The sequence below is a fragment of the Camelina sativa genome, chromosome 17 (genome assembly GCF_030686135.1).
Source record: "Camelina sativa cultivar CO46 ecotype springtype chromosome 17, ASM3068613v1".
Lineage (NCBI taxonomy): Eukaryota > Viridiplantae > Streptophyta > Magnoliopsida > Brassicales > Brassicaceae > Camelina > Camelina sativa.
This window is the reverse complement of record NC_141896.1, coordinates 10,805,723-10,823,350: the sequence shown is the minus strand read 5'-3', so window position 1 is coordinate 10,823,350 and position 17,628 is coordinate 10,805,723. Positions and strand designations below refer to the sequence as shown.

At 37.8% G+C, this 17,628-nt stretch overlaps 4 protein-coding genes across 4 annotated transcripts; 2 read left to right on the top strand and 2 right to left on the bottom strand.

The window, feature by feature from the left end:
• On the bottom strand, nt 1-1,100 carry LOC104756693 (21 kDa protein-like). Its single transcript, XM_010479317.3, has one exon. It carries the CDS (start codon nt 846-848, stop codon nt 228-230), a length of 621 nt encoding a protein of 206 aa, XP_010477619.2. The 5' UTR covers nt 849-1,100; the 3' UTR covers nt 1-227.
• A 735-nt stretch (nt 1,101-1,835) lies between these two features.
• Nucleotides 1,836-6,258, top strand: LOC147923478 (uncharacterized). The gene is made up of 4 exons (XM_087496464.1): nt 1,836-2,926; nt 3,022-3,598; nt 3,670-3,922; nt 4,424-6,258. The coding sequence occupies exons 1-4, from the start codon at nt 1,836-1,838 to the stop codon at nt 6,256-6,258; spliced, it is 3,756 nt and encodes a 1,251-aa protein (XP_087352590.1).
• Nucleotides 6,259-6,555: 297 nt separating this feature from the next.
• On the top strand, nt 6,556-7,693 carry LOC147923477 (uncharacterized). Its single transcript, XM_087496463.1, has 4 exons — nt 6,556-6,584; nt 6,676-6,742; nt 7,123-7,210; nt 7,281-7,693. The coding sequence occupies exons 1-4, from the start codon at nt 6,556-6,558 to the stop codon at nt 7,691-7,693; spliced, it is 597 nt and encodes a 198-aa protein (XP_087352589.1).
• A 2,307-nt stretch (nt 7,694-10,000) lies between these two features.
• Nucleotides 10,001-10,381, bottom strand: LOC147923476 (uncharacterized). Its single transcript, XM_087496462.1, has one exon. It carries the CDS (start codon nt 10,379-10,381, stop codon nt 10,001-10,003), a length of 381 nt encoding a protein of 126 aa, XP_087352588.1.
• Nucleotides 10,382-17,628: the final 7,247 nt, after the last annotated feature.

Genomic DNA, 17,628 nt, shown 5'->3' with positions numbered 1-17,628 from the left:
TTTCCACAGACACTTGATTCTTTTCGTAATTTTGACAAACAAAAAGCGTTAACAACTACATTATATCACTATTACATTACAGCCATTGACAAATATGCTTATCTTATTATATCTCTATCATGCACGCGGGAGAACCAAAAACAAAATAAAAAGACAATAATTTCTTTACCAAGTAAAATAAATATTAGAAGAAGAAGAATCTTTGATAAATATATTTGATTTAATGATCAATGTATTGCCTTATCAACACATCGATTAACTAGAGCCAAAGCATTACTAGTCATCTTCTTGACGTCATCGACCCGTGCGCATACTTCATCCTTACTCGGCTCATCGTGAATGTCTTTAAACCCGTCCGTACAAGTCTCCTCGTCGGTTAAAGCCGCACTGAGCCACGTCTGCACGTTACTCATTTGGAACCTGAACGACTCAAGGGAGCCAGTCGAGACCAGTTCCCTCATCTGTTTCATCGAGCCTTTCATTTCGTCAACCGCGTCTTTAAGGTTATCGAAGCAGTCATGAAAAACGGCGGCTGTGGTTGGGTGGTGGGCACCATCGTCTTGGCTCTCTGGCTGGGGAGTGGTGATGTTTGCGAGGTATGAGGCTAAGTCGATGGACTTGATGAGAGTAACGGAGATTGCGGCTCGAGCCAAGAGAGCCGGGTCGTTGTGGACGGAGCTAGAGAAGGAGGAAAGAGAGGAGAAGCATACGTCAGGGTATAATGTGGTGTTGCAGCTAGTGCGGATGAAATCTGAGTCGTCTGATTGGGAACGGACGGTCAGGATTAGTGGGAGGAACGTGGCTAAGAAGAAGAAGAAGAGAAGTGGTTGATGAAGAGAAGGTTTCATGGTTTCTTCTGTTCTATGTGTGTTGGTTTTTTGTGACACGGAAGTGACTCTTTTTGGGTTATGGATGGTTTTGGTATTTATGACCTCACGTTTATTATATTTATACTGAAAAAAACAAGTAGATTAGGATTATGATCAATTTTGATGGGTTGGGGGAAAATGTTGAATTGTAAACCATCCGTCTAATGGGCCGATCTGGTCCGGAATAATAATGTATTTAACATATTTGGTGAAATAGTAATGCAAAACTCTTTATCATCTAGCTAGTCCACTAAGACCGGTATTACCGGTATATAGAGTAAGTAATTGAGTAAGTGAGGTAAGGCAAATCAAATTTAAGAAAGAAAAAATAAAAATTCAAATTTAAGTGCTCTCAGTTGATACCATGGCATAAAGAAATGTATCAGACGTTGGTAGCTTTATCTATATACTAGTAGTTGACTCATTTTATTGCATTCTTTTCGATCAATAATAAGCTAAAAATAGAGTCAACTGTTCGTACGCTTTTGAAATTCTCTCAGGCACGTTTCCCAAAGTCGCCCCAACAACTTTTTGCGACTTTCTTTTCCACCGCACCTACCTCTTTTCCGCCGTATAAATTATAAAAGATTCAAACCACCGCCTCTCCCTTCTCTCCGGCGATGTTTTTTAGAGCTTTCCGGTTCCTCAACCGATAATCTCTTTCCTCACTCACGCAGATTCTCGATGTACCATATACTGTGGCTGTCTACCCTGGATATCATGTCTCTCCAAACTCTAAATCTCGCTCTAACAGGAAGATTTACTCTTCCTACTTGGTGAACCTCTTTCACAGTCTCTTGGGGTCGTGTACCTCCCTTACGGCACCACTGCAGCGTACTACGCCACTTTGACCAGTAGTCTACTCTCAAGGCTACTTTTACCCGTGCTACCTGATTCTACACTCCTCTTCGGTGGCCAACTCTCTAACTTGCTTTACAAGATAACTGAAGTTTGTCCTTGTGTAAAATGGCACACAACTTCTCCAGATCTGAGAAAGCTAAGTGGGTTGCAGGCTCGATGCAGGTCAAACGCAGGTCCCCGGTTAGAATTCCTGACAGAAACACCTCGGCTTTGGCAGAAGCAAATAAACTCACTCTCATCGGTAGGGTTCCTAACCCTAGAGTCCAAAAAGCAGAAGCGGTAGTTGAGTACCTACCCCAGCTTTGGAACTTAGAAAGCAAAGTCGTCGGCAAGGACTTAGGACCAGAAATGTTCCAATTTAAGTTTGACTCTGCTTCTGATCTACAAGGAGTTTTATTGAAGTCACCATACCACTTCAAGCAGTGGATGCTCATCCTCCAACCCTGGGCTCCCATCATCTCAGCCTCCTTCCCAAATACTATCAGTTTATGGGTCAAAATCTACAAGCTCCCTGCTCTACTCTGGGATGACCAAACTGTCCGTACGGTAGGTAAGGAACTAGGACCAGTTATAGGTCAAGACTCGGCAGAAGCCAGAGTGAGAGTGGAGATCAACGACCTACTACCACTAGAACGGAATGTCCTGATCAGACTTCCTTCAGGAGAAGTCACATTTGTAGAAATCGAGTACGAAAAGCTTGAAAAGCACTGCTTCCACTGCCTGTCGCTCTCCCACGAGAAGAAGAACTGTCCACAACTCCAATCTTCTGACAAGGGACCAAGCCATCCCCTAGGCATCAACCAACAGATAACTCTTAGTAAACTGGACGAAAGACGCAGAGATGACCACCGTCGAAATCCTAAGGACACACCGTCTAACCGCCCCCCGGTTTCTCACCAAGGTAAGGATGCAGAGCCATCTAGGCGGTCTCCCCCGAGACGTTCCCCAACCAGAAGACCACCCACCTCTTCTGATGCTCATCGCTACCATCAGTCTAGTAGCTACCAAAGCCACCACCCGGAGGACTCGAGAGGTCGCTCCTATAGTAGGGCACTCGAGGATCCCCATAGGGGAAAAGCTACCTATGACAGAGATGAGACAGAGACTTTGTCTCCTCTGCTTCTCATCAACATAGATGCTCTAAGGACTACTCCGTACAAAGACACTCTTTGTCAAGATCGAGACGAGAGGAGCCTGTAATCTCCCCCTCTACACGCTCAAGGAGATCCTCTCTGCTTTGTGATGAATCCGCTTCCCATCGACCTATTTCCTCACATACTCCCTCCCCCAGACCACATCGAGACCCTATCCCCACTAACTCAAATATAGGTCTGGGTGACCCTAACTCCTCTGGTAGACGTCCGGCTCTTGAACGATTATCCTTTGGTGGATATGCTGGAACCTCAAGAATGGAACCTGGTCTCTCGGTGGACTCAAGTAAACTCCAGGAGGTGGAAATCCTTTACCAGGAATCTCCCACAGCTACTCTGGACGGGGAAGGGGAGAGAACCCCAGTTGCGCTCAGGTTGGGACCAGCCCCTGCAGCCACCACCAGGAAGTCTGCAAAGAGAAAAGTTGGGGGAAACAAGTCCACGACCAAATCTGCTCCAAGGATTACTCAAAAAGCTGCTGGTGAAAGGAAAGTCCCACGTGCTCCAGTCAATACAAGAGGCACTCGAAGCCCGCTAAAAGGAGCACGTCTCCGGAAAGTCAACTCTACTAAAGCAGCATGCCCTCCGAAGAAACGGCTCTGTACTGAAGCTGCTAAAACTTTACCTCGTACTGAGGACATTGCAGAACCAAGTTCTGACCCTGCTTCTGCTGACCCTGCTTTTGCTGAACCTGCAGTGAACATTATCCCTGCGTCGGTGAGGACAATGGGGGATTTTCGGTCCCCACGTTGTCATCTTCCTTAGTGGTGATGAGCTGGAACTGTCAGGGTTTGAGAGGCAACCTGACAATTCGTCGTCTGAAGGAACTACACCGATGTTTTTCCCCGGACATTCTGTTTCTCATGGAAACTAAAAACACTGATGATTCTGTTTCCTCTGCCTTACAAGAATTAGGTTTCTCTAATCAGTTTACTTTGCCGCATGTTGGTTTTAGTGGGGGATTAGCACTGCTCTGGAAGGATGAGATCTCCATTGATATCCTGGAATCTTCCCCAAACCTTATTGACACCAAAGTCACCTGTAAGCGGGTTCTCTCTTTTATTTCATATGTATACAGCTCCCCCCCCCCCAACAGGAAAACAGAGGAGCTTTCTGGTCACTTTTAACGGAGGTGGGACGTTCGAGGGATTCTGCATGGCTACTCACTGGTGATTTTAATGACATTCTGGGGAACTCTGAGAAAATAGGTGGACCTCCCTGCTGGGAAGGCTCCTTTCTTAATTTCAGAAGTTTTGTCTCACAAAGCGGACTGTGGGATGTGAAACATTCAGGTGATGCCTTGTCCTGGCGAGGACAACGATACAATCATTTTATCAAGTCTCGTCTCGACAGATCCCTAGCTAACTATTCCTGGACAGAGGACTTTCCTCATGGACGTTGCAAGTACCTCAGGTTTGAGGGTTCGGATCACCGCCCCTTGGTGACCTTTTTTTAACTCATCTTCCCAAAAGAAGAAAGGAGTGTTCAGATTTGATAGAAGACTTACAGCTAAACCTGAAGTTCTTGATCTTATAACCAAAGCGTGGAATGGAGATGAGGTGACGGAATGCGATGTCAATGAGAAACTTAATCGTTGCAGACTGGCTATTATTCAGTGGACTAAGGCTCAACACCAAAAGAGTAGCCGTCTCATCAAAGAAACTCTGGACTCTCTAGACGCGGCACTATCGGACTTAGTTCCAAATAATGATCTGATGGCTGAGATTTCCACTGTCCTAGAAAAAGCGTACAAAGATGAAGAACTCTTCTGGAGACAAAGAAGCAGAATACAATGGCTCGAAGCTGGCGACAAGAACACTGGGTTCTTTCATGCGATTACTAGAGGCAGGAGGACAGTGAACTCCTTCTCTGTTCTCGAAGATGAAAATGGTAATGAAGTTACAGAGGAGGGACATATAGCCTTGGTTTTTGCTTCTTTCTATGATAATATTTTTACATCCAAAGGTGTTTTTGACTTCCAAGTGGTGGATGATGTTCTGTCCCCTCTGGTTTCACAAACTATGAATGAGAATCTCTCGACTATCCCGAACGACCTGGAAATCAAAACTGCAGTCTTCTCTATTCATCCAGGAAATGCTCCCGGTCCCCATGGATTCTCTTCTAGTTTCTATCAAGCGTTCTGGAACATCATTGGTAAAGATGTGTGCCAAGATATTTGCCGGTTTTTTGAGACCAGCTACCTCCACCCGCGACAGAATGAGACTCATATCAGGCTTATTCTAAAAGTGTCAGCTCCACGGAAAGCGAGAGCCTTTCGTCCCATAGCTCTCTGTTTCACCCACTACAAAATCATTGCTAAAATTCTCACGAAGAGGCTGCAACCCCTTCTCCATCAGCTTATATCCCCGTACCAGTCGGATTTTGTTCCTAATCGATCCATTACGGACAATGTTCTTATCACCCACGAGATCCTTTACTTCCTTCGCACATCAGATGCTAAGAAGTTTTGCTCAATGGCTGTTAAGACCGACATGAGTAAAGCCTATGACCGCATTGAGTGGGGCTTTCTGGAAGCGGTTTTAAAGAGGTTGGGTTTCAATGACAAATGGATTTCCTGGATTTCGGCTTGTCTCGATTCAGTCTCTTACTCTTTCCTCATCAATGGTACGCCCCAAGGTCAAGTTAAACCATCACGGGGATTGAGACAAGGAGATCCACTCTCCCCCTACCTCTTCATCCTCTGTTCTGAGGTCCTCTCTGGCTTGTGCTCCAAGGCTCAAGCTCAAGGTGTTCTCCCTGGAATCAAAGTCAGTCGAGCGAGTCCCCTGATTAATCATCTTTTGTTTGCAGATGACACAATGTTCTTCTGCAAGTCTAGTGCTACATGTTGTGAGGCTCTCTCCCTTATTCTCCGAAAGTATGAGCAAGCCTCGGGCCAGTCCGTTAACCTCACCAAGTTCTCAATTACGTTCTCCTCCAAAACTCCAGCGGAAGCTAAACTTCGAGTGAAGAACACGCTAGGTATGTCACAAGAGGGGGGCATTGGGAAATATCTAGGCCTCCCTGAGAACTTTGGTCGTAAGAAACATGACATTTTTGCAAACATTGTTGACAAGATCCGCCAACGAGCTTATAGTTGGCCTACCCGCTATTTATCTGGAGCTAGAAAGCAAGTCTTACTCAAATCAGTTCTCTCAGCCTTACCCTTATACCCGATGTCTTGTTTTAAGCTCCCAGTCTCCTTATGCAAACAAATCCAATCCGTACTCACACGCTTCTGGTGGGACGACAAGCCGGAGAAAAAGAAAATTTGCTGGGTGGCTTGGGATACTCTCACCTTATCGAAGTATGCAGGAGGATTAGGTTTTCGAGATGTGGAAGTGTGCAATGATGCCCTCTTAGTGAAATCTGCTTAGAAGCTCTTGAGTCAACCCAACTCTCTGCTGGCGCGGGTTCTCTTAGGCAAATATTGCAACTCCTCAAGCTTTGTAGATTGCTCATCTTCCCCAAGAATAGCATCTCATGGTTGGTGCATCATATTGGTGGGTAGGGACCTGCTTCTCAAAGGACTAGGCTGGGCGGTGGGAACAGGAGATAACATAAAAGTGTGGGAGGACCTGTGGCTTTCCCTCGATCAACCAAAGACTCCTTTTGGTCCCCTACAGCAGATACGGTCGACTTAACAGTTCAAGATCTTCTCTGTCCTGAATCCAATGACTGGAATGTGGATGCTATTCGTCAGGTTTTACCTCAATATGAGGAGGATATAAGAAAGTTAATTACTAGTTCGACTCCCTCAAAGGATACTCTAGTCTGGCTACCTGAAAAATCAGGCTCTTACTCGACAAAATCCGGATATGCTCTTGCAAAAACATTTCCCCAGAAGGAGGAATGCCTCAGGTTTCAGTGACTTAAGATAGTCTGGCAACCAAAACTTATCCCCAAGCTAAACCACTTTCTCTGGAAACTCGCCTCCGGGGCCTTACCAGTTGGGTCAAACCTAACTAAGAGAGGTGTTCAGGGTGTTGCAGGGTGTAAACGTTGTGGAGCCTATGAAGATGAGGTTCATTTATTTGTGGGGTGTTCATTTGCAAGTGAAGTGTGGGATCTAGCTCCCCTGGCTAATCAACCTGACCTTAGCATGATCGCATCCACCCAACAGCTATTACAGGGTCTTCACCGACTGACATGCTTACCCCCAGTGGGTGTGTCACATACCCCTCGGACTCCTTGGATACTCTGGAACCTCTGGACTGCGCGTAATCTTCTACTTTTTGAAGATTGCTCCTTCTCGGCTAAGGAAGTTCTCCTCAAAGCCATTGTCGCAGTTTAACAGTGGCAAGAAGCTCAAATGGCTATTCCAAGACAGTACCACGCACCCTTGTGGCTCTTCGCTCTCCTGACCCCCCTGACTCACATTTATGTTTTGTTGACGCAGCTTGGTGCTCGATGAAAGGTATGTGTGGCGTGGGGTGGATTCTCCAAGACCCTTCTGGCCTGTATCTCTCTCAGGCGTCCTCCTCACGTCCCTATGTGCCTTATGTTCTAGTAGCAGAGGCGTTGGCGATTCGCAGTGCTCTGGCTGACATCACTTCAATCGCTCATCTCTTTTCAATCCGATCTTTGAAGATCTTTTCAGACTCACAGTCTCTTATTCAGCTTATTAACGCATATGGGAGTCTTAAGGAACTCAGGGGTATCCTTCATGATATCTCCCGTCTAAAAGCTCTCCTTCCTGCTATCTCCTTTTCTTTTATCCCTAGACTTGATAATTCTGTTGCGGACTCTCTAGCTAAGGCAGCTCTCTTTTCTTCCTTAAGTGTAATCGATTCCTCCCCTAGTGGAGTGTAACTCTTTCAACTTTTAAGATTAATCTATGCATTTGACCAAAAAAAAAAAGCTAAAAATAGATCATACATCTTCTTTTTTTTTTTTTTTCCCGAATAGAATGTAAAATTTACACCCTGGAGTGTATAAAAAAATGAATGCAACTGTTTTTAAGAAATGTTATAAATCGTTGGCTTAAATTGACTAATGAATGATTCATAAGATCAGAAGAGGTATAGATCATGGATTGATTAACACAAGAACAATTACAAGGTGTGTGTGCGTTTGGCCTTTTTTTTTAATGCTATTGGTCGTATCCAACTAGCGTTGAAAGCAAAACAGTTTCAATTAATTTGTTTGGTTCCCTGTAATCTTGGCTTTACGTGTTTTTTTTTTAAGTAGCCTAAAAATTTGTTTTGCGCATTGAGCAAGGAAGATATTAGATGCTTCAGCCGTCAGCTAGCTTTATGCAAATTGCAACATCCCTGTTTTTATAAGTCAACCTAGTATCTCCCACAAATCGTATCATGTGGTTTATCATGCATGATTGTATGTATATAATATCAAATTGTCAACGTTTCATATCGTATATCCTAAGTTTTATAAAATTCTACTTTTTCCCATCATATTATTACTTAAAAATGTATTGATTGCCATTGAAACTGCTTCGTTTAAACTCATGAAGATATGTGAAACGATAACAAATTTGAACTAACAGATAATTGTTTAGACTAATGCATTTTTCAACAACAGTATAAATTAGTAGCTAATTTCAATATATTAAACTAGTACTAGTGTTTTGTCCATGTTACAATATATTAAGAAAGCTAATTTGAATGTTCACATCATTAGATAAAACCATTTGGAGTTCGAATTAATTTTCTGATGTTATTCAGTTAACGTAGTCAAATTACGCACATTGGTCTCTAAATACATGAATAGGAACTTTAAATGTTAACTAGGGGATAACCCGTGTTACAGCACGGAGTTAAAAATTTTATTTAACTAATTTGTTTTTTTAATTTTCCTTTTTCTTATCTGAGTTAGGTATTTCAATTTATTTTCGAAGTTTATATAGTGTTTAAAAATAAATATTTGTAGTTATACACTAATTCAGTCTTTTTATATAATCTAATACTTTGCATAATATAGCTGCTTACAAAATCAGACAGACAAAGAGTATATTGATAGTAGCTATATAAGAGGGTATATATTCGACAATATCCGATCGTATGTTCGTAATAGATTACGCACAAAGCAATATTGGACTATAGTTTTGTTGGTTTGTGTTCTGAGATTCTAAGCAATAATAATAATTTGTGTTTATGAATATTTAATATCTAAAGTAAACAATAATAAAATAAAATAAAAGAATTGTAACAATAGAAATGACTCATATAGTCATGAAAGTACCATATTCCTTTATTAACCTATTCAACCATGTCTTGTATTTAACTTGTAGACCAAATTAGAATAAATATAGAGTTAGTAGCATATATATTAGTCAAGCAAAATTATAATATACCAAGAATTTAAGGATTAAGTACCATTCCATTTCCTAGTGAAGATTTTGGAAAACTTCTTTAAAAACAATATTGGTTGTCTTTGTTTGAGGTTTTCCCTCACTATCTGTTATCAACATCTTCAATCCAGACTTTGATTTAACCTTTGACATTGCTACATATAACTGACCATGTGAGAAAACGGGTCTAGGCAAGTATATACCAACATTTTCAAGAGATTGCACTTGACTCTTATTGATAGTCATTGCAAAAGCAACTGAAATTGGGAACTGTCTTCAACGCATTTTGAAAGGTAACCTAGCATCTGATGGTGATATCAACATCCTAGGGATGAGAACTATCTTACCAACTCGCGTACCAGTTAAAATCCGAGCTTGCAAAACATGGTCCGCCATTTGGGTGATCTGCAGTCTTGTACCATTCATTAAACCACCATGCGGATCAATATTTCTCATTAACATAATTGGACAACCTATTTTCAAACAAAGCCTATGATAAGGTATACCCGAAACCTTAATGGTATTAAGGAAATCTGGTGAGTAAACCTCATTTTTGATTGCACGTTTATCTTGAGGGTCAATTGAATAAGAACTTAGATAAATTCTTTCTTCAGCTGAAAACATAAGAAAAAACAAAACCTAAATAAATGAATCCGATGAATTAAGTGTGTATGATTACTAACAATAAATAAAGGACGAATAAAGATGAACTAACCGTTTAGACTTGATAACATGACATCATTGATAGAATTGACATCTTCATTCGTAGGGCAAAGAATAGCTCGTTCTTGGAAAAATTTAGGATCCTTTTAAGTGGCAAAGTTCTTTCTGTAAACAGCTTCAATGATTGACTCTAACGGGGAGGAACCCTCTGGAATAAGTAACTCTTGTGGGATATCTATTTCACACACACCATCATTAGGCTCATTAATTTTTCCTTCTCCAACTGCGAGTATCCATTTTGAAAACTCTTCTATCTCGCTGGCCTCTTGTTTACCAATGTCTTGAAGCAACCTCATATTCTTTGTCAATCTTAAAACTTTGCACTGATTCCATAAGTATGAAGAGTATAATGATGCATTGACAATAGCTTCCCTTCCTGCGCCAACAATAACGGGAAGAATTTGTCTGAAATCACCTCCAAAAAGGGCAACTTTTCCTCCAAACAATTTGTCTTCTTTACTCCTCATAATATCTTTCAAGCTTCTGTCTAATGTCTCAAAGCAGTATTTTACTCATCATTGGAGCTTCGTCCCATATGACTTTGCTTCTTTAACCAACACACCAAGTTCTGAGCTCCGTGACATGTTGCAAGTAGAAGTTTCATTTGGATTTAACGGAAGGGCAAACCTAGAGTGAGCTGTTCTTCCTCCTCCGTGACATGTTGCAAGTAGAAAATCACAAAACAAAGTAAGTTTTATTAATAAATATTTATAATCTACTTACTCTAGGTGATACCCCGTGCTACAGCACGAGATTATATATTAATTTGTATTTTTGTAATGTAGTTTTTTATTTTAACTTATAAAGTGTTTATTTGGGGTTATAAAGTAAATTAGAAATCCTAATAGAGTAAGTAGTTTGTAAAATGTAGCTTTTCACGGAAACAGATACACTGCAATATTGGATAGTAGTTTTGTAAGAGAATAGACACTCCGCAATATCGTATAGTAGTTTTGTAAGAGGATAAACACACCGCAATATCGGATAGTAGTTTTGTAAGAGGATGAGTTTTTCTTTACTTTGGTTTGTCGTGAGAAGTTGCTTGTTAAATTTTAGTGTGAGATATTTCAATGTTTAGGAAATCATTGTATTTATAGTGAGATTAGGTATATTTAGGTTATCATTTACAAGTTAATATTTGATATATCAAATCTCAGCATAATTGTAAAAAACCAATTTAATTTATAGTTTGATAAAAATACATGTTTTAACGGGTTTAACTCAAACTTTTTTAAATATTTTAAAATTTTGAAGAGTAAAAATATTAATATTACTTAAATATTCTATAGACTTCAATATATTATAATATTTTAAACTTTCGACGAAGTTCAGATATTTATAATAATTTAAACATTCTATAAAAAAATTTAAATATCAATAATCTCTTAAAAAAATTTAAAAACGTAAATATATTATAATATGTTTACTTTTAAAATTTTTAAATATGCTCAAATATAGAACCAAATTAAACTGTTAAATATGGATACCTGATAAATCAAGCTTCCTACTCATTTGTACTCAAAACATATTAGTCATATATTTATAGTGATTATGAACCATATTTTAAAATATTTAGTCGATGTGGGATATACAGTACACATTTTCTGTAAATTAGTTTACAACTTTACATATATATATAATTTATGTGTTTTTTATGCTTTCCATCTATACTAATCATAATTAGTTACCATAATTTCGTTAAGAAAATATTGAAATATCTAAACTAAATGATGATTTGTTTTTATTTAATTGTATTAACTTGATTTGTTGTTTCCGTAAATATCTCACACTATAAAAGCAAATCAAATAAGTTTACATATATATACAATTTCGTATTTAATCTATTGATTATTTTGGAAGCAACAAAGTCACAATCCATAGTATTAAAGATTTCTCATTATTATAAATATTCGTAATAATTGTAGGGATTAATTATGGTAGTAGTTAATATTTGATATTATTAAAGCCATTAAATTACTCGAGATACCAGTTTCCTTATTTATAGGGATTATACCTCTGTTTGGCGACATAAATAATTATTCTTGAACCAAACTAAAAGCAGGATCCGAATATTATGAACCTGAAGTACAAACAGATCCGCAGATTTTTTTCTTTTCTTCTATTACCGGGTAAGAGAGGATCCACGTCCCGACCCGGTGGTAATTAAGTGGGCAAGGGAGGAGTATTTTTGTCATATAATGAAATCGAAACTATAGGGTAATTTAATTAAATTAAGTGATTCTCTAATCATTTTTAATAAAAAACATACCAAAACAAAGTCATAGTCCAATTTGAGTCTAGTGAGTATTTAGCTTTAATAGTATAGATTATCACAATTTTTTTTTTGTATTTAATTTTTCTGTATAAAAATTTATGATTTTGTATTATGAATATATTTATTGATTTTATATCAATATATATGTTATGTTATACCGCTAGACAATTTTTGTTTTACACTCTTAATTAAACTAATACGATTTGATATAATCTAATATTTGTAATGTTAACAAAATAAATTTAACCCTTATTGTAGTATTGAGTTATAATGATAGGTTTTATTTTTATTAATATTTGTATCAAATTTTTCCCCTCATATAACCTCATGCCGTGTTTTTTTATATAAAAACATATGTAGTATAAAGAAAAAATAAAAATAAAAACTTTAGAAACGTTTTAAAAAACAGTTATTGATAAAAACCAAAAATAAACAAATTAATATTCAAGAACTAAAATCTACACACACAAAAAAAAAAAATCTATTCACAGAAAAGGAATTAGCAACTGCAAAATATTTGATATGTACATTTTTCTTTCCATCAAAGATATATATTAATATATATAGACATGAAAAATAATTATATAAATTCCTCCACTGAGTTAGTTTCACCATCATCTGATCAAGACCAAAAAGAAGGAACGAACTGGAAATCGAAATCGAAATTGAATACGAAGTTTCTATATTCATGGTTTGATAAGTTAATTCCAGCACAAGTCATGGGTTGCTTAAGACATACTCCAAACAAATCATCACCAAACAGCAAAATAAAGACATAGCAGCAACAAAGAAGTGTATTGGGAATTGGAAGAAGAATTGAGAAAGGAGCGGGAGTCATGTAAATAAACGGAGCAGGTGATACGAAAAGCAAAGAAAGCCCTCAAAAAGGTAAGGAGCTTGAGCTCTGAATCCACATTTGATCAAATACTAGGAATGTTGTTTTGAGGACTAGTACTAGTTGTAATTTTCTCATGATTTTTTTTTTTTTTAATTTTATTTTAGTTACAACTAAACATTTAGTTGATCTATTGTAATCCAAAAAATTTAGGCCATGAATGGATACTGCTTTTAAATTCAGTTTTTGGATTTAGTTTCTGAATTTTAGATTTTAGTTTTAGATTTTGAAAAAACTAAATTCATGAATAGAAGGCTTCAACAAAAAAAATGCTTTCCTAACTTTTAGGGAATCCATAATATCAAAATATTAAAATTTCATTAGAGTAACATTTTATTCAACATTAAGGTTAATGGGAAGTTGGTTATGTATTTGATTATTATTTATTGACAAAATAAAATATTTGCAGTATGAATAATTTTTCATTTATATTTGTTGACATGAATTTCTTACCTTCACAAATTTAAAATTTCATTACAGTAACATTTTATTCAACATTAAGGTTAATGGGATGTTGGTTATGTATTGATTATTATTATTGACAAAATAAAATATTTGTAGTATGAATAATTTTTCATTTATATTTGTTGACATGAATTTCTCACCTTCACAAATTTTAAATTTCATTACAGTAAACTTTTATTCAACATTAAGGTTAATGAGATGTTGGTTATGTATTGATTAATTAAGATATATATATATATATATAAATTAATTAGGTATATATTTTCATGATCATGCATCACTTAACTAATAATTTAACAATAAACACCATATAATGAATATGCAATCTAAATACTTTTAAAATGCAGAACAATCAACCAAATAATTTGGCCACAATATTGATGTATTTCAATTTCAATACCTTTTCTTAAACTTGATTTTGCCAAATACGTAAACCTTTCATCTTGATATATTTTTTTTGCGTTTGAGAAATTTATGAAAATATAAACTTTTTGATCATGCAATTTCTCGTACTTTAACTGTACATTTCAAACTTGTTTACTGTGTTTAGATTAAGCGACTCACGAACAGATTCATTGAAAAGATCACAATCCACTCAAATAGAACAATGACTATTTTGTTTATTTTATTCCTTTCTTTTTTAGTCTCTCATGCATATCAATATGAAATGGCAGATACTTAGCAATTAAAAAACCAAAAGTTCTCCAATTCACTAATGACAAGCCAAGTAATTACCATATCGGTAGCTAAATATGGTATCTACAAAAACAGACAACAATTAGTTAAAAAATTGTAACTATCAACTTAAGAAAATGAATTTGTCTATTTTTATTAATCACCAACATCCTTATTTTGTGGATCATGTACTTTCCAACTCATGAAAATAATATAAAAATGGTCAAACCAGATTTTTTTTTTAATATATTATTTTTTTAATATACGGACTCCATCTACACTAATGTAGATCATTTTCTGGGTTCTAAGAACCCGGGTGTCTAGGCTGAGTTTTTTCCATGGCTAATGTGGTATATCTGGAAAGCGCGAAATGCCCGTGTGTTTGAGAATTTGTCAGAACGGCCGGATGACATTGTGCGTGTGGCGCAAGGGGAAGCGTCCTCCTGATATCAAGCGCAGGTTGATTTTGAGGTTGAGGAGTCTCCCTTCTCTCCTCGGGTTCCCACTCTTCAGCTACAAGGGCGTCTCTCTACCCTTTCTCTGGATTACTCTGGTTACAATTGTTTTGTTAATGGCTCTTGGAAAGAGAGTGATGTTTATGCAGGGGCAGGATGGTATTGTACTTCCGCGCAAGGATCGTCACCAATTCTAGGAGCTACCAATTACCGCCGCAGTCTATCGCCATTACATGCAAAAGTGGAAGCTTTCAGCTGGGCAATGCGGTGTATGATTGGCCATGATTTTCGCGATGTGGCGTTTTTTACAGACAGTTTGGATTTGGTGAAGATGGTGTTTTCTCCTCACGACTGACCAGCTTTTGCAACATATTTGGATGGAATCAAGACGGATAGGGAGGAATTTTCATCTTTCTCTTTATTTCATATTTCTCGTAATGCTAATGTCAAAGCAGATTCGTTGGCACGCCAAGCGCGCCTATCTCCGCATCATGTTTTGTTTGTAAACAACTTTCCTTCAAATTGGCTCGTTTGAGTTGATTTTTTTGTTGACAAAAAAAAAAAAAAAAAAGAAGAAATGAAAAAGCATCGAGACAATGGTTTAATACTCTCATGTTACGAAAAATTATGATATTTTTACAAAGGTTGGAAAAAGAACTAGTATATGTTTTGATAACGGAAGATCCATTATCCATAAATCAAATTAATTATTGAACATGTTGTTTAACCATAAATAAAATGGATTTTAGCCACTAATACAAAGCTTAAAATTTAGTTTGAAAAATAACCATACATGAAAAAGTCTTTTATCAAATATAAGGGGAGTGTATTGAACTGAGATTTTAAGAGATTTTGGGATATTCTTCAATCTCATGTTATTCAATTGATGATTTTTAAAAATCATCTGAAATCCTGTGTTATTGAAAGTGAAATTTATAAAAATCATTTATGTTCTCTTGTTATTCAATCAATAATTTATAAATCTCACTTCCAATCCACTGTTATTCAAAAATCACAAAAAAATTAAAAAATCTATTGAATGTGATTCTAGAAGACTTTTCGTTACATTTTTTAGTTTTGAAATCTAAACCAGATTACATACGGTCTTCTATCTAAAACACTCTTTTCTCTCAGACACGGTTATCAAGACACTTTCTGCAACCAAGCTACCCGGCGTCGGTGAGACCTTTGGCCGCCGGCGTCGGGACAAATTCGATCAATCTCTCGCTCAATTGTTCTCTGCTTTCTCTAGTGTAGCTCTTTTTAAGTTTTTTCCCCAACTTGTTATCTTTTTTAACCCTTTCCAACCCCTAATAAAACCTATCTCAAATTACACCAGCGAAAACCGTCTGTGTCCGCCGATCTGCTACTCACCGGAGAGAACCTCTTCACAAAGCTCGGACACAAACCATACTCTTTCCTCACCGTGGCTCTTTCAAGCGGAACTAGGATTTTCCCCAGTGGACCTAGGTTCCATTGCCGATCCAAATCAAGGTCACAGCTGTCCCCGCCAATCCTTCAATCACCGGAGTTGCGCTTTGCAGCACAAACCCCTCCATTAGTCTCGGGAAGCCGCCACATCTCTGTTTCATCTTGGCAATCGGTTTCAAAGTTAGGATTTTCCCCAGTGGACCTAACTACCAATGGCGATCTTTACCACAGATACCGCATGATACCGCTGCTCTCTCACTCACCGGAGAAGTCTCCTGCACCGCAGATCTCGTGACAGCTCTCGGACAGCGACCTTCCTGGACATCCTGCGTGGTTCCTCCTGCTGAAACTAGGGTTTTCCCTAGTGGACCTAGTCTTCAGCTTAGGCCTATTAAGCCAAAAAAGCCTTGAGGCCTTCAACTCTTATCAAATAGGCTTCAATAGCGTCTCACAGCCCAACTCCTCACTGCCTATGAATCGCCATTGCCTTGACCTGATCTGTTTCCTGATAACTGATGGTCGAAGACTCCATCGGCGAAAGGTAACACCAGCTCTGCTTTGGCTATTCATACATCCTATACAGAACCTGGCTCTAGATGTTTTTAGGGGCTTGCGGTTTGAGAATGAATCAATATGGTTCCCTAGGTTATGCTTCTCGATCTGTTCAAGCTCTAGTGATAAATTTGGCTTTGATTTGCTCATTGACGATTATCACTTAAGCTGGGCACCTGATGATTCAAAGCATCTTGCTCGTCCCACCCCTACCACTCGGATCCCAGACCAACTAACGTTTAGTGCGAATTATTGATATGATCCAATCCTCATGCTTTGTTTGGTAAAGCAATATTGTCCTGACTACAAAACCATAGTCTCCCAGCCGTTCGCTAAAAACACCTTTTCAACGTCATTAAGTCTTAGCTTGACTGTGACCAACTTGTCTACCATTGAGCTACTCATGGAAGACCTCTCAACAAACCTTGATCTCACATGTGGCAACCTACTATCTAGCTTTTGCTTCAAAGCTCTCTTGGACTCCTTGTTAATCTATTTTATCTTTCCTTGTATGGTTTAAACTTTGGATCTTTGAATCCTCTTCCTTGTATTTTGTTTAGAAATAAATGAAATCAAGTATATGATAAAAAAAAAAAAAAATATATATGTCTTTGAAAATCAGACGTGAAACTTTAAAATATTTGTTTTAAAAGACTTCTTCGATCTAAAAAAAAAGACTTCTTCGACACTAACAATTTTTTTTTTGCGAACTCTCTCTCTCTTTCTCTCTTTTTCTCTTTACTCTAGAAAATCCTAAAATAATTTGTTGATGTGTAATCCAATTCATCTTCTGCAGGAATCAAATCAAATTGTTGTTAATTTGATGGTATAATATCAAATTCATCAAACGTGAATCAAATCAAATTGGTGTTTAAAAAAACATGTCTTTATACGAATTCATGATAGCAAATGCTTAGGCCTCTCTCTGATCAGATTTGTACGAGAACCCATGATAGCAAATGCTTC

Bases quoted from the DNA above. Each gene is read 5' to 3' on its own strand.
- LOC104756693 (XM_010479317.3), bottom strand. From the start codon at position 848: ATGAAACCTTCTCTTCATCAACCACTTCTCTTCTTCTTCTTCTTAGCC.
- LOC147923478 (XM_087496464.1), top strand. From the start codon at position 1,836: ATGGCACACAACTTCTCCAGATCTGAGAAAGCTAAGTGGGTTGCAGGC. The intron at 3,599-3,669 runs GTGAGGACAATG...TGGAACTGTCAG, and splicing joins TGAACATTATCCCTGCGTCG to GGTTTGAGAGGCAACCTGAC. The intron at 3,923-4,423 runs GTAAGCGGGTTC...TTATAACCAAAG, and splicing joins TATTGACACCAAAGTCACCT to CGTGGAATGGAGATGAGGTG.
- LOC147923477 (XM_087496463.1), top strand. From the start codon at position 6,556: ATGACTGGAATGTGGATGCTATTCGTCAG. The intron at 6,585-6,675 runs GTTTTACCTCAA...CTGAAAAATCAG, and splicing joins ATGTGGATGCTATTCGTCAG to GCTCTTACTCGACAAAATCC. The intron at 6,743-7,122 runs GTTTCAGTGACT...TACTTTTTGAAG, and splicing joins CAGAAGGAGGAATGCCTCAG to ATTGCTCCTTCTCGGCTAAG.
- LOC147923476 (XM_087496462.1), bottom strand. From the start codon at position 10,381: ATGAGGAGTAAAGAAGACAAATTGTTTGGAGGAAAAGTTGCCCTTTTT.